Source organism: Brachyistius frenatus, unplaced genomic scaffold (assembly GCF_029030835.1).
Source record: "Brachyistius frenatus isolate BFR_SWC_R1_liver_20210118 unplaced genomic scaffold, ASM2903083v1 Contig_8, whole genome shotgun sequence".
NCBI classification, from domain to species: domain Eukaryota; kingdom Metazoa; phylum Chordata; class Actinopteri; family Embiotocidae; genus Brachyistius; species Brachyistius frenatus.
In genome coordinates, this window is record NW_027210607.1 from 4,866,003 (window position 1) to 4,885,099 (window position 19,097).

The following is a 19,097-nucleotide window of genomic DNA, read 5'->3' on the forward strand; positions in this document are numbered from 1 at the left end:
GTTGATAAGCTGCCACTCCAGCTAAATACAACCACATCCGCTATCAGTCACACTGGCTAATAGATCAGCTTTGATTAACTTACATCAAATCAGGAGAATCAACGACTCACTCTGTTGAATTAAATCTGTTCTGATAAGAGAAAAAAGGGAAATCAATCAGATGATCAGAGCCCCTATTAGGAGGCTAGCAAAGACTGTTTGGCTGATCACAGTCAGACTGATCGAGACGTACTATCATGACAATGACGAGTTCCCTGTTCATTAACCAAATTGCTTGGACCGCTGGCATGAAGTAAGTATCTAATCTGATCAAGTTTACTCTGGGTTTGTCCTGAGCTGAGCAGTTTTGTATCTGGACAGCTGATGGTAAGATTGTATATAAAATTACACCACTTCTGTCACAAACGATCATCCGCCTGCTTGTCGAGCCCCAACAGATTTGTCTCTCTGAATGAACTGCAGCTACGGTGGAAAATCCCTCCTGTTGCATTGTAAGGAAAGAATCAAAGCCCACCAGTAATGGCAGCTAAATCATCTCCGCCCATATCAGATACAAAGCACAAGAAATGTAGCTCAGAGGAATGTGCAGTTTAATGATAACACATTCTTCTATCTTGGAAAAGTAAAACAAACTCAGCCAGTTATCTCTGCCACTGCACTGCAAAAATGCACCAACTTCCCATAGAGTGCAACTCAAACATCCAACAAAGCCAAAGATCCGGACAGGAATATATTTTTCCATCATTTATTTTGCAAATGTGACATGAGCATTTGCAAAACAACATCTTAAAATTGGTCCAGTAAAAAAAAAAAAAAAAAACAAAGAAAAAAAAAACACTTGAATGATTTAATACTTTGTTTTTCAGCTTTCAATTCTGTCAAGTAAATTTGGAGTCTATATTTCGTCGAAATGAGGGTGCGGATTGCTAGTAGGTGTTTCCAAATTCTTATTTCTTTCAATCATATATAAATATCCAGAAATCTCATTTCCTAAAGCAAAGATAAGAAAGACTGAATAGGAATGGCATCAACATCTACATAAGAAAGGATTAGCTGACTATAAAATGTACACTTTTTAAAATTTAACTTAATATTCACATTCATATATAAAACTTACAAAACCTGGATCTTTCAAACCCACTAAAAATAGTTCTTTTCTGTTAATGCTGAAAGATCATTTTAAATTACCATACATTTAATGGATTATTTATGTATTATCAGCATCATTAATGTCATTTCTGCCATATTGTTTTTATACTTTTTTGATTCATTAAAAAAAAAAAAAAAAAACGTAAGTCAATAAATTAACATGCTACCTCAGTCCCTGAAAGCCAATACCCAACTGTGTTACTGAGTTAGAGTAAGACAGGTGGTTGTGTGGATTAAAAGTGTGTATCCATTTCTGTATGTGTGAGTGTGTGTGTGAGGAGAAATATAGGACACATAACCTGTTAGCGTACCTGCCTCAAACTCAAAGTAGGGTGTGGGGGGGTTGGGGTTATTTCTGAGTCCATACAAAAAATAATTCATTGTAAATATATAATATATTTTTATACATATTTGAATATATTTACAAATATACCCAGCACTATACATTATACTGTGTATGTTTCTCCAGAATAATTGGGAAGGTTTATCAAGAGAGCTAAAAAAAAAAAGAAATGCATCAATATTACAAAATAAACAGGAGAAGAGTTTTTATTTATATCTATATATATAGATATCTATATATCTATATATATAGATATATTTGCTCTCCTCCTGTTCCTCTGTGTTGTTAGTCGAAGCTCTGTCTCTCAATCCGTCTCCTATTTGTCCTCGTCTCCTTGTCCCTTGTTTGTGAAGTTCACGTCAGTCCATACATTCCTCCAGGAGCAAAGAACAGTCTTTGAATGCCAGCCGCTGGAATTTGGATCGCTAAACAAGTAACGTCGTTGGAAAAAAACAAAACGTCTGGGTACAAACATGAGAACCAAAAGGAAAAATCTGTGTTTATATGAGAGAGGAAGAGAAGGAGGAGGAGGAGGAGGAGGAGGATAAAGAGGGTCCCCCGGGAACGTCAATTCATTCAGTCAGTATAAAATAGCTTCTGTAGGGTCCTTTCCTTTAAGACCTCATGTGAGCATGTATGAAGGTGTGAGTGCATGGCAGTGTGTGACAGCAGCGCCGCCACCAGCCCAGTCCCGCCTGGGTCCATTAGTCCACCGGGAGCCCCAGAGGGTGATGGGGGGGAGGGGAGGGAGGATTTCAGAGAAGGCGTCCGCGCCACGAGTGTTTTGGGGACGTTGAAGGGGTAAGATCGTCAATCAGGGTGCAGAGAGGGCGACGTCAAGGGCTCATGTTTTGACATTTCCATTGATGTGCTGGTACTTGGGGAGGCAGGGCTCGTCCGGTAAGGGGTCGTGGGAAAACACGGAGTCGTCGCCGGAGGAGCAGGAGCTGCGAGTGTCGGGGAAGCTGGGGGAATACTGCTCTGCTGGTGCGCACAGGTCCAGATACTCCTGCAGACCCAGACGGAGGAAGAGAGAAGCTTGGGTGAGATCATTTACACTCAGACAAAAGAGAAGGACATATTGAAGAAAGAAAAAAGACCAAGAACAAACAGAAGAACATAAATTTAGTGCTGAAACCCAGTCAACAAGAACAGGGGACTTTCCAGAGAAGAGTATCACCTTTATTATGATATTCATCTGAACCAAATCACCCTGAGAGGATTTAAGAAATGGAACAGAAAAAAAAATCATCTTTAACTGGATACTGTATGAAAATATTTGGAGTAATAACAGGTAATAAATTGAATGTTGGACTGCTGTCTGATCCAGCAGAGCTCAAGGACAGCAGAGTTGACCTGGTTGTGGTTTTGGTCCACTATAGGATGGTTTGGGAAAATAGGATAGAAGAGAACTGTGTCAGAGATGTGGCATGCTGGCCTTCACAGCATCTTACCACATCAGTCTCAGTTCAGTCTAAATATCTCGTATCTGACACAAAACTCCTCACATAAACACTAAGAAGAAGAAAAAATAAATAAAGAAGCTGGCAGAACACAGCTGACCTTCCCCCCAAAAATGAAGATGAAAACCTCAAGAAATCCTGTTATTAATTTTTGACTCAGTCCGGTGTTGTTTTGCTCTTTTCATGTCCCCCTTTTTTCCCCCCTCCTTCTTCTTGTCTTTCATGGCTGTTATTAAGACTAGTTGTGAGAAGGAAGAGTTCTTGGGGTTTTGTAGAAAATGAGCACTGGCTTCCATTTTCCCAGTTCAACACGAAAAGGCTCGTATTACTTAAGATCTACACATCTGCCAGCGGTTTGGGGTAGAGGGAAAAGGAGGGGCAGAGAAATGCAAGAAAGAAAGAAACAAGGCGCTTTATTACATTTCAAAAGTTCAAACTCAAAGTTGGGCTTTTTTTTTGGCATAAATTTATGAAGTTCCAGCTCCAGAGCAGACGAGCCTTGACAGCTTTCCATTGATGGCCTCTTTTCAGGCCGGCACACGGATATCGTACAAGACAGAAAGGGGAATGGAAAAAAAACGTGGGCCATAATAGCGAGTGAGCCATGGATGTGATGATTGGGCAACTTGGGCCGTAGCGGCTACGCTGGGCCTGGATCGAATCATCCAGCCATCTTTTTTTTTTCTTGGTCACCATTTAGGCATTGAGTCAGGAACGTGGTTGTTAATTCTCCAAAAGCTTTTAGCAGCTGGATTTAGAAACATGTATGTATCATATCATTGTGTTATGAGATGCTGGAGGGTTTGTGAAGCATCAATCTGACCACCCTCAATCAAGGAATGAGAGTTTGTGTTAAGAATGACCCTCACCTCGTTGGTGTTCAGGGTGAGGATACGATCCAGATCCTCTACTAGCTGCTTGAAGGTGGGTCTCTGGGATGAGATGGCATGCCAGCAGTCTTTCATCATCATGTACCTGAGAGAGAGAAATTTACAATCAGTATACTCAAAGTGAACGAGTGGATGAAGGGGGGGCGAACGGAATAATTTAGGGGCATCTGTCCAAACCATGTCATGCCATGTCACTCCTCATCTACCTTGTCTTCAAGTTTGCAAGCTGAGAGATTTTTGCCTCTGGACTTCCGTATTGATTTCCATATCAAAAGAATAAATACAAAAAAAGCAGGGGTTCTCTGACACCGTCTCATTTTCCTGCATTTTGATGGCCTTGCTGCTGATCAAAAACATGCCTCTTGGTGCTATTTTTAATACTGTAATGTGTGTGTCATGCACTGCCTCTTTGTCTGCCTCTACGTCTTCCTCATTGTGGCAGAGCAGTGCCATTGTCCTCTGTCTGCAGAGGTCGTATTGTGAATGATGACACTGATAGCAGACAGTCACAGCTGTGCAGAGGCCCAACAGAGTGGACTCTGAGCACTTGGAGTCATGGATCTGATGGAGACTGGGCTGGCGTGGAGCCTCGCTGGACGAGCTAATGTGTGTTTGGGTGGCAGCTCGGTGGAGAAAGATGCAAAAACGTACAGCTCGTTGGTGCAGTTGCCGGGCTTGTCCATGCGATGGCCCTCTTTGAGCAACTTGAAGAGCTCTTCAACAGGAATGCCAGGGTAGGGTGAGCCCCCCAGGGTGAAGATTTCCCACATCAGCACCCCAAATGACCAGCTGGTGAGACAAAAAAAGACATAAGTATTAATAATAAAGGCAAACAGCAGGATTTATCTGTAAATAGTGTTCAGGAACTCCCAGCCTACATGAGGCCCGATAAGTGTGACTTTCCTTCACTCTACAGATCATTTACATTGAGTCACTTGGCTGCGGGTTAGAAAAAAATTACCACAGTGTGACAGCGGTGGTGTCAATGCCCTCTTTCTGCCATCCAGTGACTTGTGGTGCGAACCCACTGCCAGTGCTACTTTGGCCCTGATCTCAATGATGGCTTTTGTGCCGGGCTGGCCGGTCACACAGGCTGGCAATTGTTTGGTCACACCACACCAAAACAAACACAGGACCACCTACAGCACACAAAAGGGGAGAAGTCTAGAGACGGCCAGTGACTATTAATCATTAACTACTTCCTCATCACGGCCTCCGCTTGTCAAATATCTGATTCCATGCTGCTGATTTCATCGCTGTCACACTGCATGTTTATATTAACAAGTGTCTCAAATGAATCATTCCCATAGTGACGGCATGGTTAATTCATGTACATACAAAGGCTGCATTATAACATGCAGACACATTTAATAACACAATATGTGTGTACACTCTCAGGCAGCCACAGGCCATGTGAGTGGCCTGACGAGGCGAGTGTGGGACGACAGGCAGGTTGGGCTTTTATCACTTCTTCCATCTGTTTACACAACCAGCCAGCCAGATTTGTTCTCCCCTCTATCGCTGCGTTGTATCTTGGCACTTGTTGATACACTCATCTCTCCTTTCTGTGTCACTTTGTAACCATCTCTCAGCGCCTGTCAACACGTCGGGCTGCGCAGGTTCGTGTCCACCTGCAACCAGCCGTGACTTACCAAATAAACACGCAAACCAACCAGGCATGAGGGTCACTTTAACGGACCTTATGCTCCGCCAAACAAAAGAGTACTCATGGACTCCAGCCAACTAGATACAGCTACTATACTTAAGCAAAGCAACCAATCAGTAAATGACTGTAGATGAACAAGATCCTGGAGTCATTTGTATCTCGCTACATTCATATCTCGTGCAGTCATGTGGTACGTTTTCTGTTGCTGAATCTTATGACGATTGACTGAAAGCAACATGAATATAAATGTCAGAAAACCAGTCAATAAATACAAGATTACAATACAAAGATTCAAAGATTAGCATGAGAGCTCTAGCCCGAGTCCTGGCCACGGTTCTGTCTCCGGGACTGAGCTACAACTCTTTCCTCTTACCAACTGTACACCACCCAGAGCTGAGCCCCCCGGGCCCATTTGTCAAAACAGCAGTGGGCGAGTTTCATTGGAATTCATGTATTCATTTAATCTGATGTCATGTATGGATCTGTGCCCGTTCTACTGGGGATGTTTGAGAGTAAGCCCTGCTACACCCTCCACCTCTCTTCCTCCATACGCTATGCGAAAAAACCAATTACTAACCGTGAGTGATGAATTGTAATTAGCAGAGCTGATAGAGAGGATTACAGCGGGCACTTCATGCATGCACCCTCCCTGTACTCCCCCAGGTTATTGATCGGAGCCGCGCTTTGGAACATGAAGGGCATCATGTGTACGTATACATATTATTTATGCACACAGAGACATGGACAGAAGAGAAGTTCTCCATCCAAGTGCTTAACTGGATGAGTGCTATATTTAGTGTGCTACTGGTGTATGAGTAAAAAAAAAAAACATACACAAAACCTCCTTTCCCAAGGGTCAGCATGCAAGGCATTTATCTAATTGCCACATACACTTTATGCCGCTAGTGTCTGGAGCAGAAACTTCAAACAACGCTGTCAGAACGCATAAGACTCAAACACCAAAAAGAGAGGGACGCTCTGCCTTTGTTCTGTTTTTAGAATGAGTACTCTTGATCTTAAAAAGAGAGACAGAGACAGCGACGGGTCAGCAATTCACATACCAGATGAATGAAAATAAGAGCGGTGGGGTGAGGGCAGGAGGGGTGTGCTTATTTTGATCATGGACCTGCTCCAAAACAATGAGCCACATGTTCAAAGTGCTACTGGACGAGGAGAGGAGAGCGCAGAGGGGATGGCAGGAGTGGTGGAGGATGAGGCCGGCCCTGGTGGAGGGGCCTGCAGGACTGTTGCCATTCAGACAAGTGTGTGGAGGCCCGAAAAAAGGAGGGGGAGACTTCCGAGCCAGAGCCAGAGGAACGAGGGGGTGAATCGAAAGGGGGGCAGGGAGGTGCTGGTGGGCTCCGGGCTCCTTCTAGGCCCTTTGAAGCCGGTCAGATTAGTAACACGGCATTGGCCCCAAGTCTAGCGTGAAATCCTCACTTTTGCCACAGACCGGCCAGCACTGGCCCCCCAACAGCCAGTCATCCCCCACCTAACACTCACCAACACCGCACCAAAAAGAAAAAAACCTCACCCACCCACCTCCTGCTCCTCCTGAAAAACAGCCCTTTGAATGTGAACTGCGGGAAACAGCAGTGATTGTGTGTTTGACTTCAAGAGAATTTGTATCTCTGATGTGTGTGAATGGATGTTGTGTTATTTAGTTGCGGGACACAGACACACGTTGTTAAATACTTACACATCACTCTGGTGTGTGTAGACCCGGTCAAAGAGGGCCTCTGGAGCCATCCATTTTACCGGGAGACGACCCTGAAGACACACACGCACACACAAAAGGTGAGAGGTCAAATAAAACCCACTCATAAAGCAACCCCTGAGCTCGTTCATTTCTGGCTTCATCAGCATGTTTAAAATTTGGGAGATCTCATTGCCCCTGGAAAGATGCCGATACATGAAAGTAGTCTGGGGAATAAGATGCTGGAGAAGTGACTGTCTGGGAGGAGGATTTCCCAGAGGAACATTTACATTGTCAAAGCAATAGAGCTGATAAACAGGGTCACAGATAAAGGAGAGTTTATCTCTATGTATCGCTAAACACTGGCCGGGAAGCTAAACAGAGCTGACAAGGCGACCTTGTGAGGTAGCCTAATGGCAAAAATAATCTCATCAAACAGTGAATTAGTAAATAGAGTGGTCAATAAGCAAAGTAAATAAGTAACAACAAATGTTTCGGCTGCTGTAAATACAAAAGAGCAACAAGTTAAATGCATGACACAAAACTATCGTAATACTTGAAAAAAATGTTTTTATTACATAAAGACTTATGATTATTTAACAATAAAAACAGCTGCTGTAAATGGTTCCATTCCGATCAAGTAAAAAAAGAAACACAACAACGATAGCTCTGTCTACATTGGTTTAATATAAGTCATCATCATAGTCGCTGCTGTCATTGTACTAATCATCATCTAATATTGTTGTTATTGTTTTTGTTGTCAGCTAGTTCTCAGCATGATTGTGCATGTGATGAAAAGGCAATCATGCATATTAAATGAGGATGTGCGGAGCAATGCTGCTCCGCGGTGGGAAAGAGAGACGCCACTGGCCCACCATGGAGATGTCAATTATGTTTAAGCCCCCCGCCCCCGCCCCCACCCCCATCTCTCTCTCTCTCTCTCTCTCTCGCTCCCCCCATCCCTCCCCACACTCCGCCTCTCTTTTTGGGCTAATTGTATAAGTGTCGATGAAACAAAAAAGGACAAGAGGCTGAGGGGTAAACAAGGCAGAGTCTCCAGAAGAACTACATTCACAGGCTGCCTGGGAACCTGCTGCTTCTGCCAAGACACCAGCAGAGGAACAGAGTGAAGCAGAAAGATGAGGGAATTAGAGAAGAGCAGAGGGAAAGGTGGGCTAATCTCACACTGAAAAACTCGTGAAAATATTCCACTCCCTAAAAGCACACATCCCTGATCGTGAGGCGAGCAGGTCGAGAACTTACATTAGTCGTCTTTTTATAGTAGTCGATGTTGTGGACGTCCCTGGCCAGCCCGAAGTCGGCGATCTTCATGACGTTGCTCTCTGTGACCAGGACGTTCCTGGCTGCCAGGTCTCGGTGTATACACTAGGATGGAGAGAGTGAGAAATGAAGGGGAAGGAGAAAAAGTGGGAGGTCACAGAGTGGAAAAAAGTAAAGGGTAAGAGAAAAATAAGACAAGTTCACTCACTCCATAAATAAATGAACTCTGAAGCAGGTGTCTACTTAATTTGGACGGGTGTTAAAATGTTTGTGGTGCATGTAATCATCCAGAAATCTCCAGTGCAGAAGGCAGCGCTCGACTGAATAACATGACGCTACATTGACTACACAAACACCAACATGCCTGGATAAGTAAAGATTCCTCACATATTTTTGCCACATATATGGTGGGAGTCATGTCTGTGCATCAGCGCGCATGTGCGAGCCTGTGCGTGCGTACGCACTGCAGCGTGTGTGCTTGTGAGACAGTGTGCTCTGTCACATTCCAACAGTGAGAGGGAGCGTGAGGGCTGCGTTTGGCCAACATGGCTGTACCCCCATTGTGAAGTTTTCACAATTCCTCTACACAGAGGGGCTTTTGTCATGGAATGAGAGACAATGCGGGGATTGGGCAGGGGGTCAGAGTTGTGTTTTTTTTAGGAGACAATATTCCCACAGTGACGCACAAACAAGCTTCCTGTGTAAAACCTTCCTGGATACAGTTCATCGGATCCTCCGTGTGTTGGCACAGAGGTCTGTCTGGGCAGCCAGCAGGTGGGAGGTTGATGGGAGAACGGCAAAATGTGTATGCGTGTGTGTCCTCTTCTTACCTTCTGTGATGCGAGGTACTCCATGCCCCGTGCCACCTGGTAGGTGCAGGAGACCAGGTCTTTGAAAGTGAGCTGTTCGTCTGAAACGCGGGCGATATCGTAGGAGTACTCCATGCCGGGTGGCCTGCGGGCTCGGAGGTACTCCCGAAGGTTGCCTTTGGAGGCGTACTCTACTATCACATAGAGGGGGCCTGCACAAGAGACGAGAGCCGAATTAGTGCTTGAACTGATACATAAAGGTTTTCCTTTGAACAACAGGTGTGCTTCAGTGTGAAAACAGGCATTTTTACGACCTCTATTTTTTATTGTCATTTGTATTGCTTTGCCCTGTGTATGCTGCTGTAACGTAAAAATTTCCCTCTAAGGGATTAATATAGCATCTATCTATCTATCTATCTATCTATCTATCTATCTATCTATCTATCTATCTATCTATCTATCTATCTATCTATCTATCTATCTATCTATCTATCTATCTATCTATCTATCTATCTATCTATCTATCTATCTATCTATCTATCTATCTATAATTACAGGTAGAGTGCATGTTATTTATTTTTATTTTTTAATCAATCATAGTTTCATTAATCTTCCTGAAAAAGGAAAAATAAGACTTTCTAAGAACAACCGACTCTTGCCAAATTTAAGTTAAAACTTTTCTGAGATGTACAAATGGCTCCCAAAAGGCAGAACATGTCTTCTACTGGCTGTCTAGTGTGGCCTGATGACATATTTTATGAAATTGTTGAACAATGCAGCCACCATTAGTACAGCAGTATACAGAAACTTAACAGGGCAAATCAAGCTGCCTCTACAGCAGGAGTCTCCAACCTTTTCTCCTCAGAGATCTGCGATCTACTGGTTGGAGACCCCTGCTCTAGAGCGTCTTAAAAGCACCACACGACATGAAATACTAAACCTACAAATGATACAATCTTGTGTGTGTGTGTATTGCTGGTTTTCCTTCTAAAAGTGGGATCTTATGATGTCGCTTCCAACTCACCGTCTTGTGTGCAGGCCCCCAAAAGGTTAATGATGTTCTTATGTTTGCCAATCATCTTCATCATTTCCATCTCTGACACCAGGTCAGACAGGTCTTTCTCAGTGGCATCATCTAACAACAGAAGAAGTTACATTGAAGGTTGTTGGGAAAAGGTCAGCAAAACAAACACACCCCAGTCCTGTCTTCCTTTTAACCCTTGGACTCAGGACTGAGGGCTTGCTCTGTCAGACAACACCTTGTTTTGTAGGTGCTTCTGATTAAGTGCGGCTGACAGACAATGTGGGCTAAAGTTACAGCAGCGAGCGAAGCTCCTTAAACAGACTACAGAGGCATCCTTTCAGTGCCAGGGAGAGGGAGGAGAAGGAATTAAAGATGCTCGATCTGGATTCATTATCTGCCGCACAGGCTCCTTTTGTCATGGAGCTGATTGAGCCAGCTGAGGTATCCAGATAGTCCGATTGGCATTGCCTGCATTCCTCTGCACCATTACCGTATCTGGAGTCATTCTAAAGAGCAGATTCCCATTGTCAAGGTAGGTCCAATACCCTGCTGCTGTACCTGATCTAACCGAACCCCCGGCAACCCAGAACACCCCCCCCCCCCCCCTTGCTTTCATTAATCACAGCAGTGCTGCTAGTGTGACTTGCCTCTTTGTATGGGTGCTGACTGAGCTCCAGCCAGCTGCTGCTCTGGGGTCAGGTATGTGACCGCCCCTAACCCTTACCTACCCAACCTGCCTCCCTCTGGCCGTCACTCAGCAACCACCAATAATAAATAATAACGACAGCCCCAGGTTCCACCTTGTACCTTCGCTGAACCCTCACTGGAGCATAAATCACCGATGAAATGTTCTCAGCTCGCACAAAAAGACACAATGAAGTAGTGTGCATCTCATCCCAGCGGTCGAAGTCACACGCTTGACAATACAACATCGCTGTGATTGAGCAGCAGCAGGAGACTCACTTACCTTTCAGCATCTTGACTGCAACCGTTACAGCCTCCTTAGGTTTGTCCTTATCAATGCCCAGGGCCTCTGCCATTACAACTTGGCCAAAGCAGCCCTCACCGAGGGGTTTGCCCAGGGTCAACCTGCAGCCAGCACAAAGGGGAAACAAGAAAAACAGACAGAAAGTCGATTAGTTGCTGAAACACAGACTAAAACTGATCTGACTGCTGCACCGTCTCACCGCCTGCGTAGAAATATACAGGTTAGATCGAATGTGAGAGACAGAGTTAATGAAACCAGGCTCTGAGCCAGTTTCTCAACCTCACGCTATCTTTCTTCTTTTTTCTTTTTTTTTTTACTAGATCCCTCTCTCTGTTTCAATGAGATTGTGTCTGTGTGAGTGCTTTATTGGCGCAGTGACTGCAGCCTGTGCCAGGGCAGTAGGTGGAAAGCAGACATGGCAACGATAATCACCTGATAAAGCTGGGGAGAAGCACTCATTTCTAAACTGTTTACCCTGTCTTGGCATGTTCCAGTATACACTCTTTACAAGTCATTACACCGGGGCTTACCTTAGCTCTGACACATTAGCCTGTGACAGATAGATTTCTGCCTGAATGCAATACCAGATGGAAATTTAAGTATGATTTTATTGTAAGCCATGTCACGATAGCTGCTGTTAAACGTTATGTTCAAACTCTTTTACACTGATTGATATAGTGAAGAAGTTTTCCTCACACATGTTCTTTCACAGCTCTTCATCAGAGCTGCAGTGCCCACCTTACCCCTGAACTAGGATTGTAGCCCGGTGCTTTTTCATTTGATTGACAGGTGTTGGCCCCACCCCTTGAGGCCCAGTGTCCTGGCTATATAAACCCTCACTGCACAAAGCAAAGCCGAGGCCCCGAGGCCCCGAGGCCCTGAGGCCGGCGCCCTGCCCAAGGAACACAATCCCCTATCTGTCCACACACACACACTCGCCACGCTCAATGGTAACCATTCTGTCCGTCCAGCCACACATAATCGATGTTGTTTTTCCTCCACACAAACCGCAAACGTTAGCATTCCTCTGCGTTCTGCAATCCCGACATGATCCCTCAGGCGCTGGGATGACAGGCGGGGAATAAAGATCCAAACAGAGAGGCATATAGAGATTTATTCAGCCCAGACTAAACATCCCCTTTGGTTAGTTCATCAATTAAAATCAAAACTTTTCATCACAGTGCCATTCAGCAGGCACACAGAGAGTCTAGCATTACATCAGATATGTTTTCTCACTGATGAGTGATGGTAAAATTTATGATGGAGCTCTTTTTTACAACCATTTTAACAGAACACAGGCCATCACGTTTACGGTTTGGGATTTTCCCTTTTATTTCAAAACTTGAGGCCTCGAGTGGGTATTAAAATACTCTAACCTTTTCTGTCCTATTAAATCCACCCTAAAGCTTATCACTGGCCGCTGGAACTGTGACTAACCGAAACCTCAGCTGTGCTAATTCCTCTGGTATGAAACCGAGCAAACACTCCTAGCTCAAACACGCAGATGAAAGCTGCGAGCGCGAACCACTAATTAGCACAGCTTCACTCCTTACTAACAGACAGAAGCGCGCGTGCGTGTGTGTGTGTGTGTGTGTGTGTGTGTGTGTGTGTGTGTGTGTGTGTGTGTGTGTGTGTGTGTGTGTGCGTGTGTGTGTGTGTGTGTGTGACGTAGCAGCAGTTGTAGTGATGAGGCACGGTGCCAACTTCAGGTCATTTTACTACAGCACCAACAGATGAATCAGAAGTGTTTATCTCAGCCACCGCAGCCATTATTCACCAGTTAGTCATTATTGCTGGCACTCTCCACCTGCAACAGTAGTTATCTGATCATTTAGCAGCTCAGATACAATCACAGTGATGCTCTTTGAGTTGGGATGCTGGTGCTATCGGCTACTGAAATGCATCCCGTTAGCCAAACAGAGCTGTACTGGGATTGAGGACGAGGTCTGAGGGTGTAGTGCTGGAAGCAGTCGTGCATACCGTTAAAACAGGTACAGTATGCAGGCTCTGGATCCTGCTTGCATTATTATGAACACCTCTTTCTGATGAAAGTGGAATTGGATTGCAAATCTGCATTTTCAGCTGTTATATGTTTTCTGCAGTAGCTGAATCAGATTTACATAATTGTGTATTTAGCATTTTGTAAAATGATAAAACTTGCAATTATTGGTCATAATTACTATTTTCAATGCAAAACATCTGCATGAGTCACTGAAAGCAGAGTCGCTAAATCTTTTTTCACATACAAATCAAAACAACTAAAAATCTGCCATGAAGTTTCAAACATTTTTGATGCTAAATAAATTATGTTATGAGGACATTACGATGGTGAGCAGGCAATACCCAGCAGGAAAAGATGGTCAACGTCACAGGACAAGGCAGAAATTGATCATGGAGAACTGACAGCTCTCACCTGTCGCGAGAAAACTCCCACCGTGGATCCTCGGGAAGGTCGTACTCGGGGATCGGCTCATCTTGGGCCGAGCTCCGCCGCGTTGTGATGCGTACCAGCGGCGTACTAGAGTTCATGGAGGAGCTCGAGTCTGCCGACACCTACAGGATGAAAAGGATTGGCTGATCACCGCGGCCTGGGTTCATAGGTCACTTAGAGCTCCAAGGCATCACTAGAGGAGTCAGGATGTGTAATTAACTACTTTTATTGAAATTAACACCACTGCTGGTAAGTACAGCACCTTTTTATATATCCTTAATTTCCATAGATAATGATTCAACATTATTATAAGAGTCTGTCTCGAGGCCAGAGATTACATTTCAGTGATGATTAAGAGATGAGCAACAACGGTCATGTGTTAATCGCTCAGCTTCGCCGCTGTCCCCGGGGCTCATCTCTCTGCTCTCCACCCTAACCTTACCTTCACACAGGAATCAGTCTCGCCGCAGAATGTAATCCAACACTTTTTGTACCTTCTGGTTTCCCTTGAGGGAAAACCATGGCTCGCATACAGGAAAAAAAGAAATCTGGCTGCAGTATCAGGCAGCAGTGCTAACATGCACAAAAATGTACAACTAAATGAGGCTGGAGGTAGATTCTTTAAAATACCACAATGGTCCATGCTACAGTGTGTGGAATTATCTTGTCTGCAAAAAAAAATCCAAGTAATCATTGTTTTTAAAAATGTATAAAACATGCAATCTTTATTATATTTGTTCCTGATGATACTCTCATATTATCTGGAGTTTGCTGTCTCATTGCATGTCTGCAGTGTGTGGTTTTCTCCTCTAGGGGTGTTAGATGCCATTAGAACTCTTTATCTACTTTCTGTTACCTGGCGGCGGAGGGGGATCTGCTTGCTCAGTTTGTGGACTGCCGGTTGGCCGCCAAAGTCTGGTTTCTTGGCGGTGTTCCTCATGCGGCACACCACCACGATGCCCACCATGCAGGCGATGAGGAAGACGCCCGTGCAGTATATTGCGATCTCCACATAGTCTGGGGAAATGGGCCCCAGGGATTTCTCAAGGGCTGAGAGAAAATAAAGGAACATCAGTGAGATGGAGGTCAGGCGAAGAGAGGTAAAGGAAGGCTGTCAGTGATCACACACACATACACACCATTTAAACACACACACATGGGTGTTAGACAGACAAACACAGAGACAGATGCTCTGGAGGTGACTCGTGTAAATGTAATCACCGTCGGCAGGCAAACTAAAAGAAATTATTTTGTAGCATCCTCGTCTCTCTCTGTTTCCCAGGGCACCAACACACCTGCTTCTTTTTCACTCTAACAGGGCTCAAGAGTCTAAACAGATTTAAAATCTTGACTCAGCCAGAACAACCAGGCCTGCGTATGTCTGCATGCTGTGCTAATGTTGGAGACACGCGAGCACAAGCACAAACACACACCCACGGACGATGGAACAATACGCGCTTCACTTTAGATTGCAAACAAGGGAGAGCGGTGTCCTTCGTGGTTGCATATGGCCTGAACTTCCTGTCGAGGAAATGGGCTGAGTTTTTGTGTGTGCTATAGAAACGAACTGTTCCATAATGCAATAGCCCTCGAGACCACAAACAAGGCTCTTGTACAGCACGGCCAACCAAACGGCACGTCTGCCAGCTGGAGGTGAAGCTAACATGTAGGAACCTTTCTCCTGTGTGCCTCGATTCTACTGGTCCAAAAACCACAGCGCACACACAGAAGTCATAGCCTCGGAGGCGCCAGCATTGCAGATAAAGCTCATCGAGGGCAATACATATTGCATATTACTCCCAGAGGAAGTGGCCTGCCTGTGATCATTATTCTGTATTGTTTACAGACAAAGCAAAGCCATTATCGTGTTACAACGTTAAGGGTTGGTTTGATATTGGCTATCTGCTGAGGGCAGCAGGCAGTCAACTTCTCACATCAATCTTATTTAAAGCCCAATGTACTTTTGGCCAGAACCTGAAGAGAAACAATTGCTTGTTTAACCTGAAATGAACTTGTGCAGACACTGACACAAAGTTTTATGTATTTGATCCTTTGCTATGCATAATTACAGAGCAGACGTACAGCAACAGACAGAAATAGGATAAAACGAGTCAATAAATGAGGACACGCACAAATGGACAAACATCCACATGCATCAGTCATTCACTGTGTAGAGGCAGAGAGGTTTGGCCCTGATAACTGAGAAAGTCAAGCCAACGTGAAGCGAGTGTTGAGCTTTACCTTTCGATCTCTATTTCAAGGAGAAATAAAGATCTTAAAAGAAGCCACTTATCAGAGCCAGAGAGGAGGTGGAGAGTAAAATACAGATTTCTTTGACATGCAGAACTTAAGTGTGGCACTGAAAGACTTTCCCCAAGGAGCGGGAAAGAGAGAACAGGAAGAAAGAAAAGAGAAGGCGGGAGACAAACCCTGCCCACCTTTTGGAGTCTGGAGACACCTGAGCTGCTCTGGGAGCTCCACTACCGTCTCAAAGTTATAATAAGTCGTTGGTAAACTACCCCGTTATCTGCTCTGAGCTTTCAACAGCTCCCCAATCCAGATAATATTGTAGAATATATGCTCCCGGCTTGCATCACATTGTCTTGGATGTTGACCGAGCAGGCTCATCGCAGTAATCTAATATTGGAGCTGTGTGAATTGGACTCCAGGGGAGGACTTGCCTTCCACAGAGGTCATTGAAATGCCTTTCTAAACAAGAATAATAAAGGAAAAAAGGAAAAGAGAGGAAAGTATACGAGTGTATATACCTGGAAGCACCGTCAACCAAGCAGTGTGATAGGAGATCCCAATAGAATTACCCGCCAAGCACGTATACTCCCCAGCATCTTCAAATGTTACATTGGGCAAGTAGAGAACTTCTATCTCCTTATCTGTGGTGTTAACACCTGCGGTCTGGGAGAGGAGAAGAGGAGGAAGAGAAGGAAGAGAAAAAGGGGGAGGTAAAAGTGGAAAAGAACAGAAGAAACAGGGAGTAGGACAAGCCACAGAGAAAGATGGGGGAGAACAGAGAGAGAAAAGGAAATAAAAATGAGACCCACAACACCAAGATAGTAATCAGAGGAGCTGGATGGCGTCCATCGTTGAGGTCCCATCTAGAGGAAAGGATGCTGGGAGTTCCCAGGGGTGAGAGGGAGGAGGGCCCAAATGCCACCAAAACATGAGAGAATAGAACCAGTACACCAAAAACAAAAACCCAAAAAGGTTCCCATCACCATAAGAACCTGCTAAAAGAGGTTAATCCACACATTGGATTGGACACATGCATGAACAAACACAGAGCATGGAGAGCACTGCAGCACTACACACCACCTTGACACAGCTTGCAAGACAGAAAGAGGTGTAAAAATGGAAGACAAAGCAAAGCTGTGACAATTTCAGTGTCTGGGTGTGCAGGTCTGACCAGTGCTTCCATGGCGGCACCGGTCTCTGCAGCTGAAACACAAAGATGTAACATCAGGGAGAAATAAAGTCTGTGAGCCCCAGGACCACCAGCAGGACCACCACAGCGCAGCAGCCCAGGAAACCACACCGAGAGGGAGGGAGGGTAGGTGGGTCGGGTCTCAAGGGTTACCTGGATTGACAGTGAGCCAGCCCGACTGGTTGGCCTCGCCTATATAATTGGAGACTTTACAGATATACTCTCCAGCGTCCTCCTCGGTCACATTGGTGAGGGTGAGCATCTCCACATCGGAGCTGTTAATGCCTGAACGCTGCAATCCACACATACACACACTTAGAGATCAACATCAGGTAAAAGTGTTCATAAGACACATCATGACTACAGCTGTGGATCTGTTGGAGAGAGGGAGGAGCAGGAATTACCACCAAGAGCCAGCGTGGATAAAAAAAAACAACAACATTCAGTTCATAAGAGTAGGGAATTTTATTAGTTCATTTAGAAATTCACCTGAAAAAGCTGCAATATTGGAGAGAAAAAAAAAAGGATTTGTTTTAGGATAAAACAAATGTACCTTTAACACTCTGACGTAGGGGTGTCCATCGGCGCCGTAGCGACTGCCATTCTGCATGATGTGTTTCAGCCACTGGATGTGAGGCTGGGCATCGCTGTAGACTTTGCAGACGAAGCGGGCGTCCTCCCCAACGTGTACGGTGGTGTTGGCCGGGAGACCTGCCTGGAGAATGGGCCGGTGAGGGGAGCGTTCTGTTGAGAAGGAGGGAAAAGTTCAGGAAGCGTCTCAAAAATGTTCCCTTTAAAAATAATTTCGTCAAATCTGATATTTTAGGATGTGACGGTTTATTTTTGCTGAAGCAGAACTTCATGTGCTGAGAGTGTGAAGGTTTCCCAGCAGCTCTGACAGGTGAAATCAGGACTGCGCTGCCTTGTTCCTATGAGAGGCTTTTAAAAGGTGAAACAAAGTGGCAGCAGCATCTATCTCTACAAGACAAAGAGCTCAGGTGGAGGAGGACTTCCATAAAGTGGGGTGCATGCATCAACAGAGAGTAAAGACAAAAGCTAAACTCTGCACCAGTCTTGGAAAAGTGAAACACCTTCATTGTACCCCCGAACATCTCCAACTATCTGCATTCTTTTACAAGCAAACATTTGGCTGTGTATCGAAACAGAGTGAGACCTGTGGAACAATGCCCCCTTTCAAACACCACCCGGCCTTCACAACCCCCACACTGACAGCCACCACCCGCTGGCACACACACACACACACACACACACACACACACACACACACACACACACACACACACACACACACACACACACAGAATGACATCACTCAGCCTGGAGCGCTGCAGTGCCTTTCCAAAACAAAGCCTTAAGGTAGGTGCAGTGAATTGATTTGTGCATATGTGTGTGTGTGTGTGTGTGTGTGTGTGTGTGTGTGTGTGTGTGTGTGTGTGTGTGTGTGTGTGTGTGTGTGTGTGTGTGTGTAGGGCTAGAGTTGCGTCATGGGTGAGGGTCAGAGGGTGAGGCTGTGTGATGAAGAGTACAGGAAGGGTTTAAGGAGGACGACGAAAAAAGGGAAAAATAGAATAAATAATACAAAATAGAAGGGTGACTGAAGGGAAGAAAAGGGACCAACAGATGGAGAGTGCAGAACCTAGAAGGCAGAGACTTCTTCCTTACATCTTTCTGTCTGTCCTCCTCCTCCATCTTTCTGAAATTTGTCACATCAGATGATTCCCATCCCTCCTTCCTCTCTCCCTCCTCCTTTCTGCACATTCCTAGGGTTTGCCTTGTTTATTGTCTCTCTTTATTTACCCCCCTTTTTTTTTCTCTCCTCTTCCTCCTCTATCTTTCACAAGACATGTCACCCTTTCAAATCTTTACAGAGAGAGGTGATCGACTCGAATCTAACAAT

The 19,097-nt window shown here is 44.9% G+C and overlaps 1 protein-coding gene across 2 annotated transcripts in view; it reads right to left on the reverse strand.

Moving 5' to 3' along the window:
* Positions 1–731: 731 nt before the first annotated feature.
* The window catches only part of fgfr2 (fibroblast growth factor receptor 2), a 39,668-nt gene continuing 21,302 nt past the window's right edge, over positions 732–19,097 (reverse strand). Inside the window, exons 7-18 of one of the 2 annotated variants that reach the window (XM_069690026.1) lie at positions 17,733–17,923; positions 17,333–17,471; positions 14,597–14,790; positions 13,723–13,862; positions 11,289–11,410; positions 10,322–10,432; positions 9,319–9,509; positions 8,471–8,593; positions 7,211–7,281; positions 4,497–4,634; positions 3,825–3,930; positions 732–2,501 (exon numbers count right to left, since the gene is read on the reverse strand). In XM_069690026.1, coding sequence (XP_069546127.1) covers positions 2,337–2,501; positions 3,825–3,930; positions 4,497–4,634; positions 7,211–7,281; positions 8,471–8,593; positions 9,319–9,509; positions 10,322–10,432; positions 11,289–11,410; positions 13,723–13,862; positions 14,597–14,790; positions 17,333–17,471; positions 17,733–17,923 — 1,691 coding nt within the window. In that variant the 3' untranslated portion in view covers positions 732–2,336. Of the gene's footprint in view, positions 2,502–3,824; positions 3,931–4,496; positions 4,635–7,210; positions 7,282–8,470; positions 8,594–9,318; positions 9,510–10,321; positions 10,433–11,288; positions 11,411–13,722; positions 13,863–14,596; positions 14,791–16,508; positions 16,654–17,332; positions 17,472–17,732; positions 17,924–19,097 lie in introns of both variants that reach the window. The other variant, XM_069690025.1, reaches the window with a different exon arrangement.